Consider the following 25,621-nt stretch of genomic DNA (forward strand, 5'->3'; position numbering starts at 1 on the left):
GGTGTTACTACCTTTTGCCTTCAAACCAGCATCAATTCGTATAGGTACACTTGCACAAAGTCAGGGATTTTGTAGGATTATAGTCAGGTGTATGATCAACCAATTATACCAAACAGGTGCTAATGATCATCAGTGTCACACGTAGGTTGAAACACAGTCATTAACTGAAACAGAAACAGCTGTCTAGGAGGCTTAAAACTGGGTGAGGAACAGCCAAACTCTGCTACCAAGGTGAGGTTGTGGAAGACAGTTTCATGTCATGGCAAGATTGAGCACAGCAACAAGACACAAGGTAGTTATACTGCATCAGCAAGGTCTCTCCCAGACAAAGATTTCAAAGCAGACTGGGGTTTCAAGATGTACTGTTCAAGCTCTTTTGAAGAAGCACAAAGAAACGGTCAACGTTGAGGATCATAGACGCAGTGGTTGGCCAAGGAAACTTAGTGCAGCAGATGACAGACACATCAAGCTTATTACCCTTCGAAATCGGAAGATGTCCAGCAGTGCCATCAGCTCAGAACTGGCAGAAACCAGTGGGACCCAGGTACACCCATCTACTGTCCGGAGAAGTCTGGCCAGAAGTGGTCTTCATGGAAGAGTTGCAGCCAAAAAGCCATACCTCCGACATGGAAACAAGGCCAGGCGACTCAAGTATGCACAAAAACAAAGGAACTGGGGTGCAGAAAAATGGCAGCAGGTGCTCTGGACTGATGAGTCAAAATTTGAAATATTTGGCTGTAGCAGAAGGCAGTTTGTTCGTCGAAGGGCTCGAGTGCGGTACAATAATGAGTGTCTGCAGGCAACAGTGAAGCATGGTGGAGGTTCCTTGAACGTTTAGGGCTGCATTTCTGCAAATGGAGTTGGAGATTTGGTCAGGATTAATGGTGTTCTCAATGCTGAGAAATACAGGCAGATACTTATCCATCATGAAATACCATAAGGGAGGTGTATGATTGGCCCCAAATTTATTCTGCAGCAGGACAACGACCCCAAACATACAGCCAAAGTCATTAAGAACTATCTTCAGCGTAAAGAAGAACAAGAAGTCCTGGAAGTGATAGTATGGCCCCCACAGAGCCCTGATCTCAACATCATCGAGTGTGTCTGGGATTACATGAAGAGACAGAAGGATGTGAGGAAGCCTACATCCACAGAAGATCTGTGGTTAGTTCTCCAAGATGTTTGGAACAACCTACCAGCCGAGTTCCTTCAAAAACTGTGTGCAAGTGTACCTAGAAGAATTGATGCTGTTTTGAAGGCAAAGGGTGGTCACACCAAATATTGATTTGATTTAGATTTCTCTTTTGTTCATTCACTGCATTTTGTTGATTGATGAAAATAAATGATTAACACTTCCATTTTTGAAAGCATTCTTTGTTTACAGCATTTTTTCACACCTGCCTAAAACTTTTACACAGTACTGTGTGTGTATATATATATATATATATATATATATATATATATATATATATATATATATATATAATATAAAAGCCAAATCCCACTGACACACTTATCACGAAATCTCCTGGACCATGAGGAATTGGGACTTGAAATTTGGAATGTAAGTTACCCTTGGCCCATAGGTGCTCGCTAAGAAACGGTTTTAAAAATTGCATGGTCCAAGCGTGTTCTGTCTGTATGTCTGTCCGCTTTTCACGAGGGAATTAACGGATTTAGATCTGGTTGTTTTCTATAATTTTCTTGAACTTTCCAGTTGATTTTGCGACTTCTCTCATAGCGTTAAGTACCATAGTTCGCTTGCGGAACAATGTATTTGTGCAAATCCAACAAAGTGGCTGTGGGCTGAGAGCAGTGGGGCAAGGTCTTCCTTATTCACTCGCCAGCCTCTGTTCGAGTCTCTCTATGTCTTACCACGTGTTGGAGTGCATCTCGCCTCCGCTTAGCTAGCGATACCTGTTTGTTCAACAGACATTTATCATCTACAGATTGTTAAGGAGTAACGTTTGTCATTTTTGAGAGTGAGAGCAGAGCCATGTGTGTTTTAGAGGGTAGCTGCTGATTGCCAGAGATATCACGGGCATGTGCTTTTCTCTCCATGCGGGGGACACTCTCCCATCAGAGCTGAACACGATCAGATACAGTGCCAACGTCTATTGATTTTTAAAGTTTGTCCTGTTTCATACATACAAGATTGCAGGACAAACACATTAGTGAGTCTTCATTGTTTGTTAATTTATTTTTATTTTTAAAGTTGTGTTTTTGTTTTTATTATCGTATATACCCGCCGATAAGTTGGGAGTTGATTTTATCGTATAATTTCTGGTATTTGATACTGTCTGTTGTACAAGTCGAAAGCGGAAAACTCACGCTATTGGTCCAAGAGATTATGATATGCTAACGCCCACCTGAGAGAGGAAACAAGAAGCACATGGCCTTTGTTTTGTATGTGCCTACATGACCACATGGTATTTAATACCCGAACTATTCCCAAGAGACGTTTGCACTCCTTTGTGTTTTTTGTATCTCATACCCTCATACACCTTTATGGTAAGAGCATCTCTTATCTACGATGGAGCATTTGATCAGAAGGAAATATGAAGCTGGTTTTAAATTAAAAGTCATTGAAGTAGCAAAAGAAATTGGTAACAGTGATGCTGCCACAAAATTCAATGAGGAACTGGCCGAGGAACTGTTGTGTGACTGGAGGAGGCAAGAAGATGTAAAATAAATTAAGTGTTGCATTTTTGAACGGGTGTATAAGTCGGGGTCTGATTTTATGATCGATTTTTCGGGTTTCAAGAACCGACTCATATTTATTTTTATTTTTAAAGTTGTGTGTTTTTTTTTTAATTATATCTCTCTCAAACAATAAAAAAAAAACACACACACTTTATTTTCCTCCCGAGCAACATTGGGGAACTTCAGCTAGTGTGTGTGTGTGTGTGTGTATATATATATATATATATATATATATATATATATATATATATATATATATATATAGGGTGTCCTCGGGTTACGACACAGTTCCATTCCTACAACAGTGATGTAACCCGAAGTCGAAACTCACCCTAGTCACTTACCTATCCTAACACATTTGCAAAATCATAATCTTGAACATAAAAGCACAACTAAGCCACAGAAAAAGAATAAGGACATAAATATACTGTACTGTACACTGTACTGTAGTAACAGAAAAAATCCTTACCTTTATTCCTTTTTATGGGAGTGAGCGTTGTAAACTCGAGACGTTGTAACCCGAGGACCCCCCTGTTTATTTATATATATATATATATATATATATAAGCAGACTGCAACAATCTTGCAGTCTAATATGTTTGTTATCATCCAGTTGACACTCAAAACGTTTCTGGTGTGCTCCGTAAAAGCAACCAACAGTTTTATCATGAAAAATCCATAGTATTATTTGTTTGTCGTTTAATGTTTGTTTTTGTTAACTATATTTTCATCTTGCATTATTCTTACTGTAACAGTGTTGTAGTGGTAATAGAATTAAATCAACCTAATAATAATATTAATTTAATTGACTTTTCTTTTTGTCGTCAAAAATTCTGCATGTAATAACTTACTACACCACAAAACAAAAATTAATCTGTCAAAAACCTTTAAAAAGGCTTCACTTTTCCCATCGTTTTTACACTAACTTGTACATATTCTGAGATTATATTTTGATGATTATAGGCTATCTATTATATTATATATAAGATAAGTAAGCAATTTTATTTTTTATCTACCATAAACATCCTATATTTATTTTGTGGATTCAGCGGCTCTCTTTGCGATTTTTGTTTATTCATTATTGAATGAAATGTCTCTGGATCCTCCAAGACATTGGTACTTATGTGCAGTGGTACAAGACTTTGTGTTAGAAATTGATATCACTATATAAAAAAATATTATATATATATTGTGAGATTGCCGCTTGGATGGCACCAACTAGACACAGACTGACAATGGAGGCACTTGTAAAACAAACAAAAACACATCTTCCCCATGAACCCCACAAGCACAACACAGTCCCAAAATACAAAGAAAAATCAACCCAAAACACACTCTTTCTCCTCTACTTCTGCCAGGGCAGCTTCGTCCTCCTCCTCCCAACTCTGGCACCCTGAGTAGTAGCTACAGGCTCCTCTTATAATCCTGCCCGGAAGTGCTGCAGGTGCTCATTGACCTACTTCTGGCTGCACTTCTGGGTGTGGCTACGCTCCCGCCCAGATGGGCTCGTTAAGCTGTGCAGCTCTATGCAGCTCCCCATGGCAGAGGCCACGGAGCCCAACCAAGATGAGCTCCGGTGTTCATGAAAGTCACCCTCACGTAACCCAGGGGGCTGCCAACATAGGTTCCAAAGAACGTAGTGTGGCTCCCATGGCTGCTTCCCCAGATCTAGTGACAAAGGGGCGTCTCGGCTGTCCACCGCAATACATATATATATATATATATATATATATATATATATATATAAAATATATTATATATACAGCACCCTCCACAATTTTTGGCACCCCTGGTTAAGATGTGTTCTTAAGCTTCTAATAAATTATTTTTTTCCCCAAAAAATATAGGCTCACAACACGAAAAAAAGAAAAATCCAACCTTTAATTGAAGAGCATTTATTCATTTAGGAACAAAATCCCACATTAAGAAATAAATTTTTTACATGAAATCATGTGTGCCATAATTATTGGCACCCTTAACAATTCCTATAAAATAAATGTGATTGAAGCATTTTTGTAATTTCTAGTTTAGTTTTTAAAGTTGATCAGATTAAATTGTAACTTTTAATTAGTAATTAATGACTCCCTGTGTCCCTGGGGTATAAATATGACGTGACACAGAGTCCTATGACCCTAATGACCCTAAACATATGGCAAAATCTACACATGGCTCAGAAAACACAAATCAAGCTCCTTCCATGGCCATCTCAGTCCCCAGACCTCAACCCATTGAAAGCCTGTGGGGTGAGCTGAAGAGGAGAGTGCATAAGAAAGGACCCAGGACTCTGGACGATCTAGAAAGACTGTTGCAAAGGGGAATAGTCAAAAATACCTGTCTCTATATTCTCCAACCTTGTGAAATGTTATAGGAGAAGATTAAGTGCCATCTTGTTGGCAAAAGGGGGTTGTACGAAATATTAACAGGAAGGGTGCCAATAATTGTGGCACACATTATTTCATGTAAAAAATGTATTTCTTAATGTGGATTTTTTTTCCCCAATAAATAAACGTACTTCAATTAAAGGTTGGATTTTTCTCTTTTTTTGTGTTGTGAGCCTTTATTTTTTGGGCAAAAAAACAATTTATTAGAAGCTTAAGTTCACATCTTAACCAGGGGTGCCAATAATTGTGGAGGGCACTGAATATAATATATATTATATATATATATATATATATATATATATATATATATATATATATACACACACACACACACTACCAGTCAAAAAGTTTTAGAACACCTCAGTTTTTTGGGTCTACCAGAACTCTGCCTATCAGAGTTCCTTCTAGTTTCCAATTGCCTTTAGATTGTGTTGGACACCACTGTACTCACTGACAATTTAATTTTTGTGCAGTTTCTCTAAATAAAAGGCCTATACTTTTATGGGTAATTTGTTAATTGTGGTTTTCTTATAATATTGTCCAAGTAGTACTTCAGATGGGGTAGTAACATAGTACTTTTTAATTTAAGCCTTGTTTCAGATAGGTATATTACAGAAAAAAATAAACAATATGACAGGTTGTAATTAATGAAAAGCATTTAATTTTCTTTTATGCCAAATGTATTATGGATACATATTTTTGTACATATTTAAGAAATTTCATTTTTGTATTGTAATGGTTACTGAACAATAAGCCTACCAGAGTTTCATTTTGTTAATAAAAAATGAAAGTTAACACCTGTGTCTATAGTTTAATTATAAAAATACGCTTTAATATAGGACATAAGGCTTCTATGTGTCTGGTAATCCAGGAGCTTAGTGTAAAAAGTTTGTTTTTAAGGGATAAAGGGGGAAAAAAAATGGAATCCGTATTGAAATTGGTTGATCAATTAACATGAAATCAGTAATCTGTATCAGCCTTAGAAAACCTGATTGGAGCATCCTTACTACTTAGATACAATTATCCATTAATACAAAACATAATAGGAAAAACAATAAAATATCCAATTTTGGGTTATTTTTGTATATGAGCAAGAAAAATGTAACTCCTATTTGTTGGCTATGACTTGTCAAATGACATGGTGCGTTTAATGCCATATTCCCTAAACTTCAGCTAGTTCTTGCCATTAGGTCAGCAAGTAAATTGTGCTTATTGCTTAGATAATTTCCATTCTTTATCATGTATTGAAATGTTCTTGTGCTTAACAGACTGTTTTTCTTGAAACAATTAGTTAAATTCAAGCTTTGTATAATATGAATTTTGTTTTACCTCAAATTCTGCTACAGAGTTGTTTTGTATTAATTTGTGTAACAAAATTTAGCATAAACCGTGTAAGTCAAAAAGCAAAATGCATAAAATATTTATTTTTAAGGTTCTAGTAAAGACTTCACAGCTGAGATTGGGAAAGCCAGTCTTGTGAATAATGTGTTGCATGTTGGTTGGACACACAAGTAGTAATTTCACTGTGCTTTCTACACATAGCAATACTTTACAATTACTAACCTTAGGGTGAATGATTAAGATAGCACATATTTTAAGTGAAAATTTTCTAGTTGTGCGACTGCTTGCGTAAGAAGAGAACACTGGAAAAATAAAATCTGCATTTTATCCCCATCCCTAATAGTCTACTTAGCTACTGTAATGACAGGTATTAATTCTTTTCCTTTAATTTTATATGAAAATCTGAAACGGTTGTCTTACATGCATTTCATCCCTTCTTTGTAACATTTAATTTCATTTGCCATTGATCTGCTTTTTGTAAAGCATTGTGATCTTTCTGAATAGCAGTAATTTTGTTATAATCATATGGCTACATTTGTAATTATTGAGGTTTTTGAAATAAATATGTCTAAGACATTAATTCAGTAAAATTCACTATTTTTATATGATGTGGTTCATGATAGTTGTTATTTTATACATATGGACACAGCGTGTTTATGTATTTAGCAGAGTAGATCAATTTTTTATCTTTTATGATTTTCATAAAGCCTTTAAAAAAGCATAGTATTTCTTTAAACAGTTTATATTTAAAGGTGTTTAGGGGTTGCATTAAATAATTAATATACAAATGCTAACTTAGTATATGTTTATTCCTTATTTTCCTTTAGAATTTGGTTAACCTTTTTGCACGGTTGGCCAGTGATACTATAGGATACATAGACTGGGATCCATATATTCCAAAAGTAAGTAATAAGTTTCTAACATTAAAATGCAATAGTATGTTTTTTAGCATAATTTATGTTTACATAAAGACTTTCAAATGTTGCTTCCTGCTTTGCATTCATTATTGCTAGAATAAGCTCCAGACCATGCAACCCTGGACCCTGGATAAATGCTTATTAAGATTATGAATTAGTCTGCTAACTGACACTACTCCCACCAATTTCCCACTAGCAATTGTTCCCACCTGGTCTGTTTTCTCTTATGGGGAAAGTACCTTTTTAATTTATATTTGTGGTACTTTTCTGTTATCGTGACACAAGTTGTATTATCGTTTTTAAGATTAGGCACCTAAAGGAGACATTAACATTAGGGACCTATAGGTAACTATGCTCCACCCCCACTAACTTTAACGTTAATATTTGTGGTTGGGATAGGCCAGTCTAATAAATTAAAATCCAAAAATTAAGTAACTGGGGGCGGCAGCCCCATCGATTTGAGCCACGATAATAAAAAAGTACCATATTTTTCTCTTCAAATGTAGCATTTTATAAGATCCTGTACCTTATGTTTTATTAAAATATTGTACATGAACACAAGATATTGCAATACTTTTCTTATTATAATTTAGTCCACTGTACAACGTGAAGATGTGTTTTCTAAGATTAATAATAATAATAACTTTATTTGTATATCACCTTTCCCCTGCTCAAGGAGGTGAAGTTTGAAATGATGTATACCAGCGGTTCTCAAACTTCTTTAGAATTTCTTGCGTGGCGGTCCCTTTAAAAATTGTTCGATGGCTCACGGATCCTTTTATTTAAAATTAAAAAATCAGTATTATTTGCAAAAATTGGGGGCGCCAAATACTTTGCACAAGGGTGCCACATACCCACTGCGCGGCTCTGCATAGGTACAGGCTGCCGTGAATAAAACATTTTTTGACAAACAATTATTTATTCAGAAAATATTACGTACATCTTAGTTATTAAATTTAAGTTAAAATTTTAATGGGATGGATGCATCTGCTTTGCCTTAAACAGTTCTTCTGTGTTTGGCTTTGTTTTGGCCAGTGCAACTCTCATATCATTTGTCGCGTCTAATCTGTTTCAAGATTTTGTTTTGATAATAAGTAGTGTGGAAAAAGCCGTCTCACACTCATAGATGGTTGTGAATGGAATCAGCACTCTTAGAGCCATCTTTGCAGCATCAGGATAGGACTGTGCCATTTCAATCCAAAAATCACTACAACACATTTCACGGAAAACATGTTTTGCACTCCCATCATTTATCAAATCAATAAACTATTCTTGAATTAAATTGACCTCCAAAGGCAGGTCACTAATGGAGAGTACAAACGGGTTATTGATAAATCGTTCGTATTTTTCAAATTCTCGTAGGTCAGGAAAATAGTGCGAAATTTCTTCGCTAAGAATTGATACATGCTGTTTCATCACCTCAAGGATATCGTCATCGACGTTAAGCTCATTTTCATCAATATATATGTTCAGCTGTGGAGATGGGGCAAAGTTCTTATTCTCTAACTTTCCATGCCATAGTTCGAGCTTCATTTTGAAAGCTGTCAGTTTTTCGTGACAATGGAGCACTGTGATGTCTTTTCCTTGCAGCGCCAGGTTGATGGAATTCACAGATTCAAATATGTCGACCAAAAATGACAGGGATATAAGAAAATGGACATCAGAGAATTTTGTGTGCATGTCTGGTTTGGCATTTTGCAAAAAGTGCTGCATTTCTTCACGTAGTATGAAAACTCTCTTTAAAACTTTCCCTTTGGAATGCCACCTCACATGTGAGTGCAACAAGAGTGTTTCAAATTCTGAATCGCTTTCTTTGCATAACTCAGAAAACAAACGAGAGTTAAGTGCATTAGATTTGATGAAGTTTACAGCTGTAACCACTTGATTGAGAACATTTTTCAACTCATCAGGCATGGTTTTCACCATTAAGGCTTGGCGATGAATAGTACACCGCGGTGGGCTGGCGTCCTGCCTGGGATTTGTTTCCTGCCTTGTGCCCTGTGTTGGCTAGGATTGGCTCCAGCAGACCTCTGTGACCCTGTAGATAGGATATAGCGGGATGGATGGATGAATAGTGTGTACCAATAATATCTGGGGATTTTTACTTAACCAAAGTTTGAAACCCAGAACAGCAACCAAGCATTGTTGGAGCGCTGTCAGTACACACGCCAATGACATATTCCCATTTGATACCATGCGCCTCAAAGAATCTGTCCACTTTATCAAATATTTCTTTTGCAGTTGTTCTGGTGCTGACAGTTTCACAGAACAAAAAAATCATCTTCCAGGTGTTTGTCATATACATATCGTATGTAGACGCAGAGTTGTGCTAAGTTGGCGACATCCGCCGTTTCATCAAGCTGGATCGCAAAGAAGTTGAAAATTGAATTCTGAATCTTTGACACCAACTGCGACAGTATGTTATCAGACATCTCCGCTATTCGCCTCCTTACAGTATCGTTTGACGGGGAAACATGCTTTTTAGCTTCTCAAGTTCAGAACTTATAAAAATATAAATAGTATAAATATGCAATCATTTCTCACAGTCCCATCGAAACCGCTTCGGGACCGCGGACCCCAGTTTGAGAACTGCTGATGTAGACATTGAGATGCAACAGAGTGTTTAAGAATTTCAACAATATTTCACACAACTAAATAATTTGAAATTAGTACACACAAGAACTCCAACTTGCACATTTGTGATGTTACCTGTAAAGTAACAGTTGTTTAATTTTCAAAAAATGTTATTTTTATTATTTTCACTGTTCTTAAGAATATGGCTTTGTTGGTAGTTAAATTTAAGAGCAAGGAAGAGTATAAAAGTGTGTTTTGCCAGAAATTTTATTTTTGTTCCTCTCCTTCAAACCAGATATTTACCAGAATACTCAGAAGCCTGAATCTTCCAGTTGGAAGCAGCCAAGTTTTAGTTCCAAGATATTTAACCAATGCCTATGATATAGGCCATGTAGTAATATGGATCTCCTCAATGCTGGTTTGTATACTTCTTTCATTCTAGTCTGTTTTTATTAATATGCATTCAGTAGTTTGAAAACATGCTTAAAGGTGGTTTCTCTGGAAACAGTTTATTCTAAAGATGATAAAACAGAATTTGAAATACATTTAGCAATGGTTTTTTTAACATCTTACACTTTATTTAAATGCCGGAGTTGTCCAAATTGCATGAAGCATTTTATGAAATAATAATATAAGGCTAGAGTCACACCTACGCATATTCTGAAAATTATGTTTTTTGCCAGAATCAGTGCATATGATGGTTTAACACGCATGTATTTATATGTCTTTCATGTGTTATTCGGGATGTGTCTAGCTACCATTTTATATATGGGCTCCTTCCTTGTGCCAATGCACTGAAATATGCAGCATGTCATATCATTTTAAACCACACTGTGATCCTCAATAGTGATATGAACAGGGCAATATGCAGTTGCTGGAGAACTGCTGGGAACCTTAAATGTGAACCTAGCCTTACTGATCTCACTTAATTTCAGAAATGCCATTAACATGTATGCAACTCTTATCATATACCATGTATTAAATAATGCAATGCAGATATAAACAAATATTTTTTTTTATAAAATTGTTTTTTTTTTATTATTTATTATGTTATAATTGAAAGAATGTGTAAGCCAAATGCAGATATGAGGTATTAATTTTATGAAAGACAGTTTGTAAATAATTTTAAGTTGAATTATTGAATCACATTTACTTTTTTATTATTTTGTCTTTTAGAAAAGGCAATGAGTTTGTCAATACATCAATTTGGTTTTGTATACTCTTTTACAGATTATTTTTCTTTGAAACAATGAAACAAGTTAGTATAATATCTTAAAGAAAAAATTGCTGTAAATCATTGAATTGCAACATGTGATTTCACAGAAGTAAAATGTCAACAGTAGAATGATATTGAAACCTACTGTATAACAAACAAAAAAAAAAGAAAATCTGCAGTAAATTTAAGCTATATCTGTAGTAGCCTTTACAATTTGCAATACTGTAATTAAGTTACAAAAAAGCATAGAATTTAATTACAGCCAGAAACTGGACACTGAGCAGGACATTGGTTAATATAGTTAGCAGCTGCAGGGATACTCTGACACCAAGTGTAGGAATTGTAGTACTACATTAATTAAAACAAAGTTTTATATGAGCATATAAGAAAAGATATTGTTTCGGGATCACCATGGAGAGTGGCAGATTAAAGCCCATAAAGGTTTGTAGCTCATGATTTATAGACACATTTGAATTCAAGGAAATAAGTGACTATGCATGTTCTAGAGTCATTGCATGCTTATAATTTTTTTTCTTTTCTAGGGAGGACCTAGCAAGCAAGCACAAAGAAAGCTGAGTGGCTTGTTTAACAGCATTACCTCTTTTTACCATCCATCCAATAACGGTAGATGGCTGGTAGGTATAATGCATTAATAATTACATGTGTAATCACCAGAATCAAAAGACTGATGTTCTAGTAAGTGGAATTGTGGAAACTACCCTGACAGTGACTGTCTTAAGAATTAGAACCTCAGTCTGTGGCACTGTGAACCAACAATGCTGTCCGCTGTACTGCCCTGTTTCGTTGTTGCATAGATTTAATTCTATAATACAGTGGAACCTCGGTTCACGAATGTCTCGGTACACGTACAAAACGGTTTACGACCAAAAAGTTTGCCAAACTTTTGCCTTGGTTCATGACCACACACTCGGTATACGAACAAGCCAGTTTCCCTTTCGGTTTGTACATGTTCAGTCTCTCCCTGTGCATTTCCTGTGCAGCGAGCGAGAGAGAGAGAGAGCGAGAGAGCAGGACACACACAGAGGCAGCGCACGAGAGAGAGACGCGCCCACACACAGGCAGCGTGAGAGAGAGACAGACGCACACACACAGGCAGTGCGAGAGAGAGCCGCGCACACACACAGGCAGTGCGAGAGAGAGACAGACAGGCAGCTCGTGAGAGAGAGACAGACGGGCTCACACACAGGCAGCGCAAGAGAGAGGGGGCTGGACGCTTAAGGTAGGAAAGCAGTTAAAGAATGCACTGGGCTTGTTGCAATGTTACTTTTCTTGGTGGTTTATTAAATTGCGGATTTTTTCAAATGTTCATTTTTTTTCACTGTGCTTAAACCTCATTAAAAAAAGTGTTTTTAGCCAGCGGTTGTTAGTGCTATAGCGCAAACTATTGCAGTGTTAGTTTTCTCTGTTGTTCAAGGTTTTCTCAGTGTTATTCAATGTTTTTACATTTAGTTTACAATTACGCTGTGCATTCTATGGTTTAATTAACTATATTTGTGCTTAAAAACTTAAAAAAAAATACATATATTTACATACAGTTCGTATGGTCTGGAACGGATTAATTGTATTTACATACAATCCTATGGGGGAAATTGCTTCGGTTCACGACCAAATCGGTTTACGACCAGAGTTTTGGAACGAATTATGGTCGTGAACCGAGGTTCCACTGTATCTATAAGTTGCAACTTTTGATTTATCACTGAAATAGGCAGTCATAGTTCATAAATAGCTAAAAATGAAGAAAGAATACATTGTTGTTGTAGACATTCTCATAATCAAATTAAACAGGAACCATGTGTGGTTTGACAACATGAATCTCTGAAATAATATTTGCCAAGGCAGTAGTATATCGACTCCAAACCCTATATTAGATGATAGTATGATAATTTTGTCATTTCAAATATTGCACACTTTTACCAGAATAATTTTTTATAATGGTATTTTGCAAAAAACAAGGAGGTAAACCTCCATTAATAGAATTAACAGTTTATAAATGCAATTAATTTAACTATCAGCTGTTAAACCAGATGTGGCTGAGCACTGTATGTTTCTTTTAAATCACTGAACTGGCACTGACTATTACCATACACACTATTGTTTCTTATATCTGGTCAAGAAGTACTCAAGCTTTCACAGACTACAGTACTAAAATAACAAGCAGAAACTTCCCCATACAATTTACATGGCACCAGTAGGAGCAACATGTAAAATGTACCGATGCTGGCAACTTCATAGCTTTGAAGATTAAATATCTAAAAAGCACAAAAAAAAACTAAAGTGTGTTCTTTCAAGTTCTATACATAGCTAAAAGCAAGATGGAAAAGTAACCATTCCATAAACTTTCCATATTGATAATATGTTGTACTTGTGTATGTAGCATATTAAGCAGCAGCATTGTTTTAATTCAATAGTTCTAATTCAGTCAGCTTTTCATGGTCTAAAACCCAAATTTCTTTTGACCCCCTTTATTTTATATATTTGTCTAATTCCAAAAGGATATAAAAAGGACAATAATGTAGCTAACACAATTGCCTCTTGCATGATAATCCAGAAGAAGCACATGGATATGAATTTTGAAAGTACACTCTTTAATAAGCAGAACCATATGTTGCTTGCTGTTTATGGACGATGTTTTCTAATGTTTTATACAGTTACATTTTTTTTTTGTGTCAGTTTATTTTGATTACTGCACATTTAAAAAAAACAACCTTTAAATTAAATTCGAGGGACATAAGATTTGTGCTGTCAAAGGATGTTTTTTGTTGTTCATTGTTTAAAGTCTCTCTTATTCATTGTTTTCCGAGGCTCTTGTGTTATCTAGCTCCTAAAATGCATAATATGTAATTAATATGGTTTTTGCTGTATATAATCAAGTGGATATCTTTTGTACAATCTAATTAATTTGATCATTTGTCAGGGTATTTGATTATTCAGTTTCAGCTCTGTATTAAATTATGTACATTTAAAAGATGTTTCAACATATAAAACAAGGAGTAAAACCTTGCTGCCAGTGTTATTTTCCATGTAGACTTTAATCCTTTCATTCAAGGAGATTTTCTAGTCTTGCAATAATTTTTCCTCATCCAAAGCACTACAGCACATGTGAGGAGGAGTGAGGACCTTTTACCTGAATGTTACAGTATATCATCTGCATAAAAATGTTGAACCTAGAAAAGTTAAATTTTTCCTTTGTCTCTTCATGTTTCTTCGTTTTCATAATGTATTAAAACATGTACTACAAGGACTTCACTTCCTCATCACCATGTCAATAAAAACATTAATACTTCATAACATGTCATTGTTTAGAAAAAGAGTTAGGTTTTATTGTTGAAAGAAGTAGTAGAACAGCAGAAGAGAATTGAAAAGGGATCAGCATCTTCAATGACTGACCCCCTAAATGTAAGAAAAGTAGTTTAAGTCATAACAATTTATTCAGTATTATGTAACGCTATTTAATAGTTTTATTGGAAAACAAAAACAAGTTTAAAAGGATGTTCTAACCAAATGCAACACTTAATTAGTAATCAATGATATCTGGGTATTATACTGTATTTGTTGGCTTTTGGAGCAGATTATTTGGCTGCACCTTTATTTTTATTTTATCCAAATAGAACTGAGACCAACCACTTTCATGCCAAATTAGATCATATTGTACCAGGTAGCGCAGAATGAAAAACAATTCATAATAATGACAAACTAGAAAAACTGTGTTTTATCTCAAGATTTCCTGACATGGTAATTAGTACATTTGTTGGAAAATAGTAAAACAGACTAATATTAGCAAGCTGCAAATTTTGGCCTTAATTTTATCACCTGGCAGTCAAAGTAAGAATATTTAATGAAAGAATAATTTCATTAAATATATAATATTTTTTGCTATAACTGAAAAGAAAAATTTTGGATAGAATATTGTTTTCAACTATACTGTAAATATAATTGTACACGAAATAAAAAAAACTTTTAGTAGATATTATACTCTCTTTATAAAATGCTTTTTCTTTTTTTTTTTAAACAGATGAAGCTGATGAAACTGTTGCAAAGGCTGCCTGCTAGTATAGTATGGAGACTTCACCGAGAACGATTCAAGAAACCATCTTGGCTAACACCTGTCCCAGATAGCCATAAGCTGACAGAACAGGACATTACAGATTTTGTGGAATGTATGAAACAGCCTGTTCTGTTAGCAATGTTCAGCAAAACAGGAAGTTTGGAAGCAGCTCATGCATTGCAAAACCTAGCTCTAATGAGGCCAGAGCTTGTCATACCTCCAGTTTTAGAAAAGTGAGTCTTTTTAGTTGAGCTTTGCTAATGTTGTGTATTTTAGTTTTTTTAAAAATGTTTACAGATTGGAATTAGTGCTTCTTTCATTAAATTGTTTCATAAATTATAATTTTTACTAAAATATAACATAACCTAATAGTCTCAAACTAGCTCAGTGCAGTTCAAGATTGCTGGGGGCTGGAGCCTAATCTGATAGTGATGCAAGGCAATAGCCAACCCTGGATGGAGTACTATTCAGTCACAAGGCCTACAAATGATTAACACCCACACTCATAATTGTACTGTACTAAACAAATTTAGAATTGGCCTTTATCCTATCCTTGGAGTGTGGGAGTGGAAAAACAATACCTGGAGCAAAGCTCCACTTGGGCATGGAGGTCAATGGGACTGGGATTTGAACCCATGATGCTAGATGTGTGAGGCAGCAGTGCTGCCCTGTGCCACCTCATTTGTCTTAAAACAACTAGTCATTATAGATACTACCCTCCATCATCATAAGTCAAAGCCTAATAATTCTTGTCTTCTGTACACATCATATAATTCAAATTGATGGTTTATAAGGAATATCAGGTTGAAGTAAAATTTGATTGAAGTAAATCTAAATTAGTGTCTGAATTTTAACTGTGTGTGTACGACAGAACCTACCCTGCTTTGGAAACCCTGATAGAACCTCATCAGCTTACAGCCACTCTCAGCTGTGTGATAGGAGTGGCTCGCAGCCTGGTTTCTGGAAGCAAAAGATTCCCTGAAGGTCCCACACATATGCTGCCATTACTGATGAGAGCTCTTCCTGGTGTCGATCCAAATGACTTCAGCAAATGCATGGTATATTTTATTTTTGTACTGTTAATCCCTTGGGATTAATAAAGTATCTATCTATCTATCTATCTGTTTTCAAATAAAAAAAGTTTCCATTAAAAAATGTAATTTGGCTCATGTTATAGTTCCTTTTAGGGTACACTGGTTCTCTTCTGATAACATTTCTTTTTAAAATATTTAATACTGCTTTCTTTTTATTTAGATAACATTCCAATTCATTGCAACTTTTGCAACTCTTGTGCCTTTGGTAGATTGTTCATCAGCCATACTTGAAAGAGATGACCTCAGTGAAGTAAGTTACATAATTCATTTTATTGATATTTGTCTGTGTAATTTAATACAAACATTGAAAGTGTTGCTCTTCTTTGTTTACATTAAATATTTATGCATTTATCATTTTAGTGTGCACAAAATAAATGCACTTGAAAACTATTAAAATGTTTCATTTCTGTTTGATGTCTTTTGTATGTCTGATATGCTTATCAAGTAAAGGAAAAGTACACCATACTAGAATCAGAAAATTGATGTGAAACCTGTTTTGTATAAATGCAGGTGGAAAGAGAGCTGTGCTCAGCCACTGCGGAATTTGAGGACTTTGTTTTGCAGTTTATGGACAGGTATCAATATGGTCTTTTATAGTTAATATATTATCATGTACTAGAAATGTAAATAATTTCTCCATTGCCAGTTCTCAGCAAAAAATATAAGAAGTCAGTGTTTGCCAAACTATGGGGAAAAACATCCTCTGGGATATAGCTAACAAATAATTTTAACTGTGTTAAGGAAAAATACGTTCTTAGTTCTTTCCTCAGCTTTAGGCAGCTAAATTATCTAGGAATAGATGTAATTTTGTTGGCACCATATGCACTATTTAAAGTATTTTCATTTTATCTCATATAGATTGTGTGCCTGTTATTAATGATCAGCTAATATTTTCTTTTCAGAAATAAAAAAAATAGTTCTAGAACAACTAGGTGTAAATTACACACCAAACGTTTTATTAATTTCATTAGATAGTTTAGAGCATTAGGCTGTCTACATTTTGCCAAAAATTGTTTTTTTTATTATGTGAAAATGATTGATTAACTTTTTAACAGACAACGATGGTATGTTATCACTAAAAGTAGGGTGAGAGACAAGACAAGAATTAGTATAAGCAATGAATATGTTTTATTTTGACAGATGTTTTGCACTAATTGAAAGTAGTACCCTTGAACAGACAAGAGAAGAGACAGAGACTGAAAAGATGACTCACTTAGAGAGTCTAGTAGAACTTGGGCTGTCTTCCACCTTTAGCACTATCTTGACGCAGTGCTCCAAAGACATTTTCAAGGTATACGGGTTAGTCAATTAATTTATCCTAAAATACTGTTACCTGTGGTGATGGCAAAGTCTAAAAGTAGAGCGTGGTTGAAGTAGGTTTTCAAAGTCCATACAGATCTTTTTGAGTTAAACAACGGATGAGACAGAAAGTTATAGTTGTTGCAAAAGGTAACCATTTACATTAATTTAATGCTTAGTTCTGCACAGCTTTGCTTAAACATGAATGTTGTTGTCTTGAATCTTGTAGAAGTGTTATTCCTCTTAGAGATACTGCATGTAAAAATATTGTCAGGTGTTTATATACATAAAGAACACTACATTTATGTATTTTGTTTAATTTATCCTATAAACAAGATTTTTCATCATCCAATTTTAAGCATAAATTATTGGTTCCCTTGTGTTTGGTCAGTCCTTAAAAGATTTTAGCTTACTACACTGATTTACATTTTCTGACGGTCTTCAGGCATGTTGTTAGATGTAGGATAAGGCTGACTAATACCATTTTTGATAATTGATATTATATTTACATAATTAATATAATTTAAATAGAATAATTACTTAGCAGTTTTCACTGTGTCAAAGTTTCAAGGATCTAGTAAATCCTAATGGACTCAAATACTTTTTCATAGAACTTAGTTTGATCGTTAGCATATGAAAGCATAATAAAACACATACAACAGGTGGTGAGTGAGACTTTGCTTACAGAAAGTGTTTGATACAGGTATAGAATGTTGACATTGGAAGTATAAATTCTATAATGGCACTGGAGTTTTTTTTAAAAGTTCTGCTGTGTAGGTGCCATTGTAGATAGAGGTGTAGATGCAGAAGTGATAACAAACTTGAAATGTGAATGGAAGAAATTCAGGGAGCTGGGAATAAAACATGGCCAATGAAAGAAAGTATAATATATGAAACAGAAGATAGAAAGAACAAAGATGAGAATGACCAAATGGACATGTGGAAGGTCCTGGAATAAGAAAAAGATGAATGCCAGGTTAAGAGACTTGATGTGGGAGGCGATAGATGATGTGCTTAGGAAAAACAGACTAAGGTGTTTTGGTATGTGGGGCATAAAGAGGGAAGGATTCAGTGAAGACTTGCTATAAAATGGAGGTGGGGGTGAGGCCAAATAATTCATAGTTGAAGGTGGTATTGAGTGAAATGAAAAGACTGGGTCTCGCCCCAGTAGATGTCCAAGACTATGGAGAGTGGCAAAAAGTATTTGGGATGGCGACAACCAGCCAACTTGGGTTCACTTGGGAAATGGCTGTTAAAATATGTGATGATGATGTCTTAGCATGCTCTCATTTGAACTTTTTTTTCACTTAAGTGAGCTGAAATTAAGTGGTTTACTAAGTCAAGCAAACCTTTTGAGTTTGGCAGTGATACAGCTGCAGAAATTTTAAAAATTCCAAATTCATCTCACCAAAGAGAGAAAAATACATATCTATTTACCTAAACATTTACCTAAACATACTGTATAGCATCTCCAAGCCTTGGGCAATCCTCCTATTTCACATGAGATACTCACAGACCACTACCCCTAATTCCAGTTGCATTTTACCATTAAATACAGAGATTTGAAATAATACGCTTGGTAAACCTTGCCTCATAATTAATTTTTTTTTCATTACTCATTTAACTTGACATGGCACTGTTGTATATGTGTTCTGTGGTCTGAGCTTCTTAATGTGAATGAGTTGAATTTTTATGACAGAGATGTACTGTAGGTTTTGTTTTCATAAAATGGAGTTTGGTTTTAAACTTTGCTTAATTATTTTATATGGTTTCTGTTTATTTTTGTTTTTAACAGTTAATCACTTAAAAAAAGATTATAAAAATCAACATCCAGTTTAGTTTTATTTGTACAAATCACAAAGTCTCCCTTGTATGATTACTAAAGTAGATATGCACTAATGCAAGTTATCCTAGCAATCCAAGCTAAGGCACATTATATTAATGTAATGTCCTGTATTGAACTGAAATTATTGATTTTACAGCCTAATTGTATGGTTTTATTTTTTTATTTGTTGTCAAAAAAAAAGTTATTTTTGTTCTTGTTCCCATTAAAGTTGCACCCTTCATTTCGCTTACAAGACTTTCTTTCATTTTTATTTAGGTGGCACTGGAAAAAGTGTTTAACTTTGCCACTACAAATATCTTTGAAACCCGAGTTGCTGGGAGAATGGTAGCTGACATGTGTCGTGCAGCTGCTAAGGTAAGCAAACTAGTTATTTTGTTGGTTATTTCTGTAAATAATGTGTCAATACATTGTTGGAATGGGAGATAGATCTGAGTAAAAGATGTAACTTGACTTGTTTTAATGAAGTAGATGAAACACTGTATTCTGTTTCAGTGTCACCCTGAAGAATCTTTGAAGCTGTTTGTGCCACATTGTTACAATGCAATAACTCATCTCACTGTCAGTAAGTGTTTATTTTGCTTACCTGGTTATATCATTATGAAAGACGCAGAGGAGTTGCTTACCTGGTTATATCATTATGAAAGACGCAGAGGAGTTCCTTCACATCTAAACTACAGAATGACATTCTTTTTACATTTTGCACTCTTACTGCATTTGTTTTGTTGCATTATGTTTCTTCTGTATACTTTTGCCTGAGCTAAAGACTCTGTCCAGTAGAGTTTTTTATAGATAACTTTAAACTCATACTTGCCCTAACTCCCAGAAAAACAGCTGCCCATTTCCCTATCAGAAGAAGCTTTTTTGACTGCCAGCAGAAGTAGTGCACCAGACCATATAAGCTCCCTCCTAGAAAGCCTCTTTTCTTTTATATTTATCAGCGGTGCAGACTGCATAGTAATAGGTGCTATACTTTAGAAAATGTACCAAAATGATTTACATTTGCTTTTGTTTAGCTACTGTGTCACCAGAGGTATTTCCTTCAGTAGAGTTTGCACAGAAAAAATCATTTTAGGATGAGCAGAACTCCCTAAAGGCTGCTTCTGCATTATATTACTGTTATTTATTTAACTATTATATTGTAATATTCATTATCTCGATCATACTGTATGCTACATAGAACATTTCCATTTTTGTCAGTAGGTCAGATAGCAATTTTAAACTGTGCCTGGTGGATTTGGGGATTACATTCAATAATGGGTTGGTGCATGGCTGGAGCAGGGCCAAAGCAACACTCCAGGAAGGTGAGGGCAGCATGTTATCATTTCAGATACAGTACTAGTATAGATGTAAGGGTACTGACAGGGACCAGTATACTTTGAAGAGCTAGAATTAGGATAGAAAGGAGACCTAGAATGTAAAGGGCTGCTGCAGGAAAGGCAAAATAGTGGACAAGGCTGCTTGAAAGAAAAGTAGGAATGGTTCAGATGTTGTTGAAAAACTGGCACAGAAACAGGATGGAAGCTGGAGGGAAACAATATATTTTAAAATGAGTTTGTCTTTTACAGCTATCTGTCGTCATAATTTCCTTCCTCATGATTATTCCTGAGAAATAAGCTGATTTATCCTGTTTAAGAGAAATTTAAAAGAACATTGCTGTTATGGTTTATGATTTCAGATGAAAAATACATGAGGGCTGTGTTGTATGCAACATACATAGAAGATGCCCATGGTTTAATTTGGCATTGTCTTGCATCCTCTGTGTTCATTATTCATTTTCTACATTTTGTATAGATTTAATGCCTGAAATAATAATTGCCATGATTACCTTACCTTACCTTTAGTTAGAAAAAGGTGGACTTAAGGGAGGAAACTGTTCAAAACCTTCACTTGATAACCTTAACATGGAGTATCATCATTTTTAAATGAAAGATATCTTCTTAGTAATTGCACATAATCAGGAGTTGGTTATAGTGAAGTGTCCCTGGAAAATACCTTAACTTACATCAGTAGTTTTAAATACAGTGCATCCATGTTACAGACATGTTATTTTATGGGAGACTCAAGCAAAAGGAAGTAGAAGACATATCACTTTGTATATGTGCGGTATGCGTGAAATTGGAACAGGGCTCTGTTTCACAAAAAAATCACAGCTGAAAGATGCATGTGGTGAGTGAGAATGTGTTGTGAATATCAGAGGAGCTTATCTTACAGTATCTTACACCACTATTTACCCTGATGAGTGAGACAGAGTATTGGTTTAGAAGGAGCATTCTATGCTTCTTCCTGAGCCATGGTGGATGAAATGGAGTGAGAGAAGTGTGTGTTATACAATATGCCATTACTGCCTGGATGGATGAGAAGAAGCTTGTGTGGAATGTAGGGAAGAGGTTTTATCTTTTTTTTTTTTTTTTTTTTAGTGCCACCATCTGCTGTAGCAAGTGAAACAGAGATAGATTATATATGTGCCATACAAGGGGGGATTTTTTTCCAATGTTTAAATTCTCCAAGTTTAATTCATATTTTTCACCCACCTTAGTGGGAAATTAACAAAGCCATCTGTTTTTGTATGTTATGGAGAGATGCGCTCTGTCATCGGGTAATCGGGTAAAATGTACATTTATAATAAGATTTGCTCTGAGCTCTCATTTGTTTCCTCCATTAGCTTAGAGAGAAGGTTTAATTGAGCATTATGCAGTGACCCTAGACATATGTGGCTCTTCTGTGGAATCACTACAGCAACAATGTTTGGATTATCTGCCACAGATGTGCCATCAGCTGTTTTGTTTTGGCAGCTGGCATAGAACGTTGTGTGTACCTTCTTCCCTGATCCTTGTGAGTTACATTGCTTTCCACATTGGTATAGGAGGCTGGCTCATTTAGACTCCCTTTTTAGAAAAGCAGTAAAAACTAACCAGGTACTGAGTAACATAAGCATGTGTTCTGCTTCTGGACCCCATCTGAGAGTAATATTTAAGTCAAAACTTGAAGAATTTTTTCATTGCTATATTTAAAGATTTAAACTGTGGTATTGCTGTGAACTACATGTTTAATTGCCTTTGTACATATTACTTGCTTGTTTCCTTGCTTTAGTCAAAACAAGTGTCATTGTTCTTGAGAGGTGTGCCAAGTAAATCTTCTGGGTGTAAAATAGTGTTATAATGATTCTGTACTAGGCAATGCAAGGAGTTCTGAGTTCTGTTGTTTAAAAACTGGCCTGATCACAGCTTTTGTTGGGGGGAAAAAGCAAGTCTTGTGCAGAAAAACATTTGAAAAGGTAAAATGTAGCAGCTTGTCATTTTGAAAGATATTGGGATTTCTTAAATATTTCAAAGGACTCCATGGAGTTGGTTTGGATTTTTAAAATGCTTGTATTAGTTGATTAGATTTTGTAATCTCCACAAAATTCTGAACAGAATCCAGGGAGACTAAAACTGATCGATAAAGACAATAAAACCTTTAGCACTAAATGCAAAGCCTTCATATTATCTACCTTTAAGTTACAGTGCATCCGGAAAGTATTCACAGCACATCACTTTTTCTACATTTTGTTATGTTACAGCCTTATTCCAAAATGGATTAAATTCATTTTTTTCCTCAGAATTCTACACACAACACCCCATAATGACAACGTGAAAAAAGTTTACCTGAGGTTTTTGCAAATTTATTCAAAATAAAAAAATTGAGAAAGCACATGTACATAAGTATTCACAGCCTTTGCCATGAAGCTCGAAATTGAGCTCAGGTACATCCTGTTTCCCCTGATCATCCTTGAGATGTTTCTGCAGCTTAATTGGAGTCCACCTGTGGTAAATTCAGTTGACTGGACATGATTTGGAAAGGCACACACCTGTCTATATAAGGTCCCACAGTTGACAGTTCATGTCGGAGTACAATCCAAGCATGAAGTCAAAGGAATTGTCTGTAGACCTCTGAGACAGGATTGTGTCGAGGCACAAATCTGTGGAAGGTTACAGAAAAATGTCTGCTGCTTTGAAGGTCCCAATGAGCACAGTGGCCTCCATCATCCGTAAGTGGAAGAAGTTCGAAACCACCAGGACTCTTCCTAGAGCTGGCCGGCCATCTAAACTGAGCGATCAGGGGAGAAGGGCCTTAGTCAGGGAGGTGACCAAGAACCCGATGGTCACTCTGTCAGAGCTCCAGAGGTCCTCTGTGGAGAGAGGAGAACCTTCCAGAAGGACAACCATCTCTGCAGCAATCCACCAATCAGGCCTGTATGGCAGAGTGGCCAAACGGAAGCCACTTCTTAGTAAAAGGCACATGGCAGCCCGCCTGGAGTTTTCCAAAAGGCACCTGAAGGACTCTCAGACCATAAGAAAGAAAATTCTCTGGTCTGATGAGACAAAGATTGAACTCTTCAGTGTGAATGCCAGGCGTCACGTTTGGAGGAAACCTGGCACCATCCCTACAGTGAAACATGGTGGTGGCAGCATCATGCTGTGGGGATGTTTTTCAGTGGCAGGAACTGGGAGACTAGTCAGGATAAAGGTAAAGATGACTGCTGCAATGTACAGAGACATCCGGGATGAAAACCTGCTCCAGAGTGCTCTTGACCTCAGACTGGGGCGACGGTTCATCTTTCAGCAGGACAATGACCCTAAGCACACAGCCAAGATATCAAAGGAGTGGCTTCAGGACAACTCTGTGAATGTCCTTGAGTGACCCACCCAGAGTCCAGACTTGAATCCGATTGAACATCTCTGGAGAGATCTTAAAATGGCTGTGCACCGACGCTTCCCATCCAACCTGATGGAGCTTGAGAGGTGCTGCAAAGAGGAATGGGCTAAACTGGCCAAGGATGGGTGTGCCAAGCTTGTGGCATCATATTCAACAAGACTTGAGGCTGTAATTGCTGCCAAAGGTGCATCGACAAAGTATTAAGCAAAAGGCTGTGAATACTTCTGTACATGTTATTTCTCAGTTTTTTTATTTTTAATAAATTTGCAAAAACCTCAAGTAAACTTTTTTCACGTTGTCATTATGAGGTGTTGTGTGTAGAATTCTGAGGAAAAAAATGAATTTAATCCATTTTGGAATAAGGCTGTAACATAACAAAATGTGGAAAAAGTGATGCACTATGAATACTTTCTGGATGCACTGTATTTAGTTATAAAAAAATTATGCAAAAAATTAATATTCACAAACCTGTCTATTTTAATTTGTATTGCTGAGGGAATAACAGCACAAATCTGACATGTTTCTTTAGTCCCTGTGTTAACATTGATTCTTATTAAACACGTTGAATTGATGGGTTTCTACGAATATTCTGTGGTAGATATTTTTTCAATAGGGCCCAAATTAGTTTTTAAACTGGTTTTCAAATATCATATGAAAGTACTAAATCAAAATGCAAGGTGCATATTTTGTATAACACACTTCTTACCATTAACTAGTACCATACAGTTTTCTACACCATGTGTACTCTGTTCCTGTTTTTCTCTGTTTACTACTTCAACCTACTTGTGCCTATCTGTGTTTCCTTTAATAGTGTGACTGAGTAGTAATTGCTTTGGTTTGCATTTTTGGCTTCTGAATAATTACGCATGCCTTTAAGCCAGTGCTTCCCAAATTCGGTCCTGTGGCCCCCCCTGTGGCTACAGGTTTTTGTTCCAACCAGTTTCTGTTTTTAATTGGACTCCTGGGCTAATTAAGTGAACTGTTATTTCCCAAATTCAGTGTTCTGGGAATAATATAGAAATTAGAAAACTAAGTTTGGTGAAAATATATAATATAATATACCAGTAACGGCACACTGCACGATAACGTGCAGTGAATACATTTGACTTGATCATTCCTAGTTTTCATACTCTTTCTCTGTATATTTAGCATTTGTTTGCTCAGAGGTTGATGTGCTTGCTACTTCCTGAGCAGCTCTTCTTTACTCCACCCTAGCGGCCTGCTGCTTCTCCTTTCGTCAGCATCTTTTCGCGTTAAAACTGATTAAGTTAGTTTTTGTGTTGTAATTACTTAGTACGTTTTCTTAAATTTTTCACTTAATCTGGCACTTAAGTCTTCAGTCTGCCTCAGGAATGATTAGCGAAGGTGGTAGGGAATGAGAACGGAGCCCGTATGCATGCGCCGCACAGCCGCCCTGCTGCGCGCTGTTGAGAGTTGATTCTACAATAAAATAAAGTAAAAATAAAAAGAGTAATAAAATCATCACCCC

General features: G+C 35.8%; 1 protein-coding gene across 3 annotated transcripts in view; it reads left to right on the top strand.

The window, feature by feature from the left end:
• The window catches only part of psme4a (proteasome activator subunit 4a), a 167,890-nt gene that overhangs the window by 71,912 nt on the left and 70,357 nt on the right, over window positions 1-25,621 (top strand). For all 3 annotated transcript variants that reach the window (XR_007933556.1, XM_051919347.1, XM_028821016.2), the window contains 10 exons: window positions 7,253-7,327; window positions 10,212-10,334; window positions 11,675-11,767; window positions 15,166-15,431; window positions 16,070-16,256; window positions 16,453-16,542; window positions 16,803-16,867; window positions 17,433-17,583; window positions 19,693-19,791; window positions 19,930-19,999. Coding sequence is in view for 2 of the 3 variants with exons in the window: in XM_051919347.1 (XP_051775307.1) it covers window positions 7,253-7,327; window positions 10,212-10,334; window positions 11,675-11,767; window positions 15,166-15,431; window positions 16,070-16,256; window positions 16,453-16,542; window positions 16,803-16,867; window positions 17,433-17,583; window positions 19,693-19,791; window positions 19,930-19,999 (1,219 nt within the window). In the remaining variant the exon portion in view is untranslated. The remainder of the gene's footprint in view (window positions 1-7,252; window positions 7,328-10,211; window positions 10,335-11,674; window positions 11,768-15,165; window positions 15,432-16,069; window positions 16,257-16,452; window positions 16,543-16,802; window positions 16,868-17,432; window positions 17,584-19,692; window positions 19,792-19,929; window positions 20,000-25,621) is intronic.

This window comes from Erpetoichthys calabaricus, chromosome 15 (assembly GCF_900747795.2).
Source record: "Erpetoichthys calabaricus chromosome 15, fErpCal1.3, whole genome shotgun sequence".
Classification (NCBI taxonomy): Eukaryota; Metazoa; Chordata; class Cladistia; order Polypteriformes; family Polypteridae; genus Erpetoichthys; species Erpetoichthys calabaricus.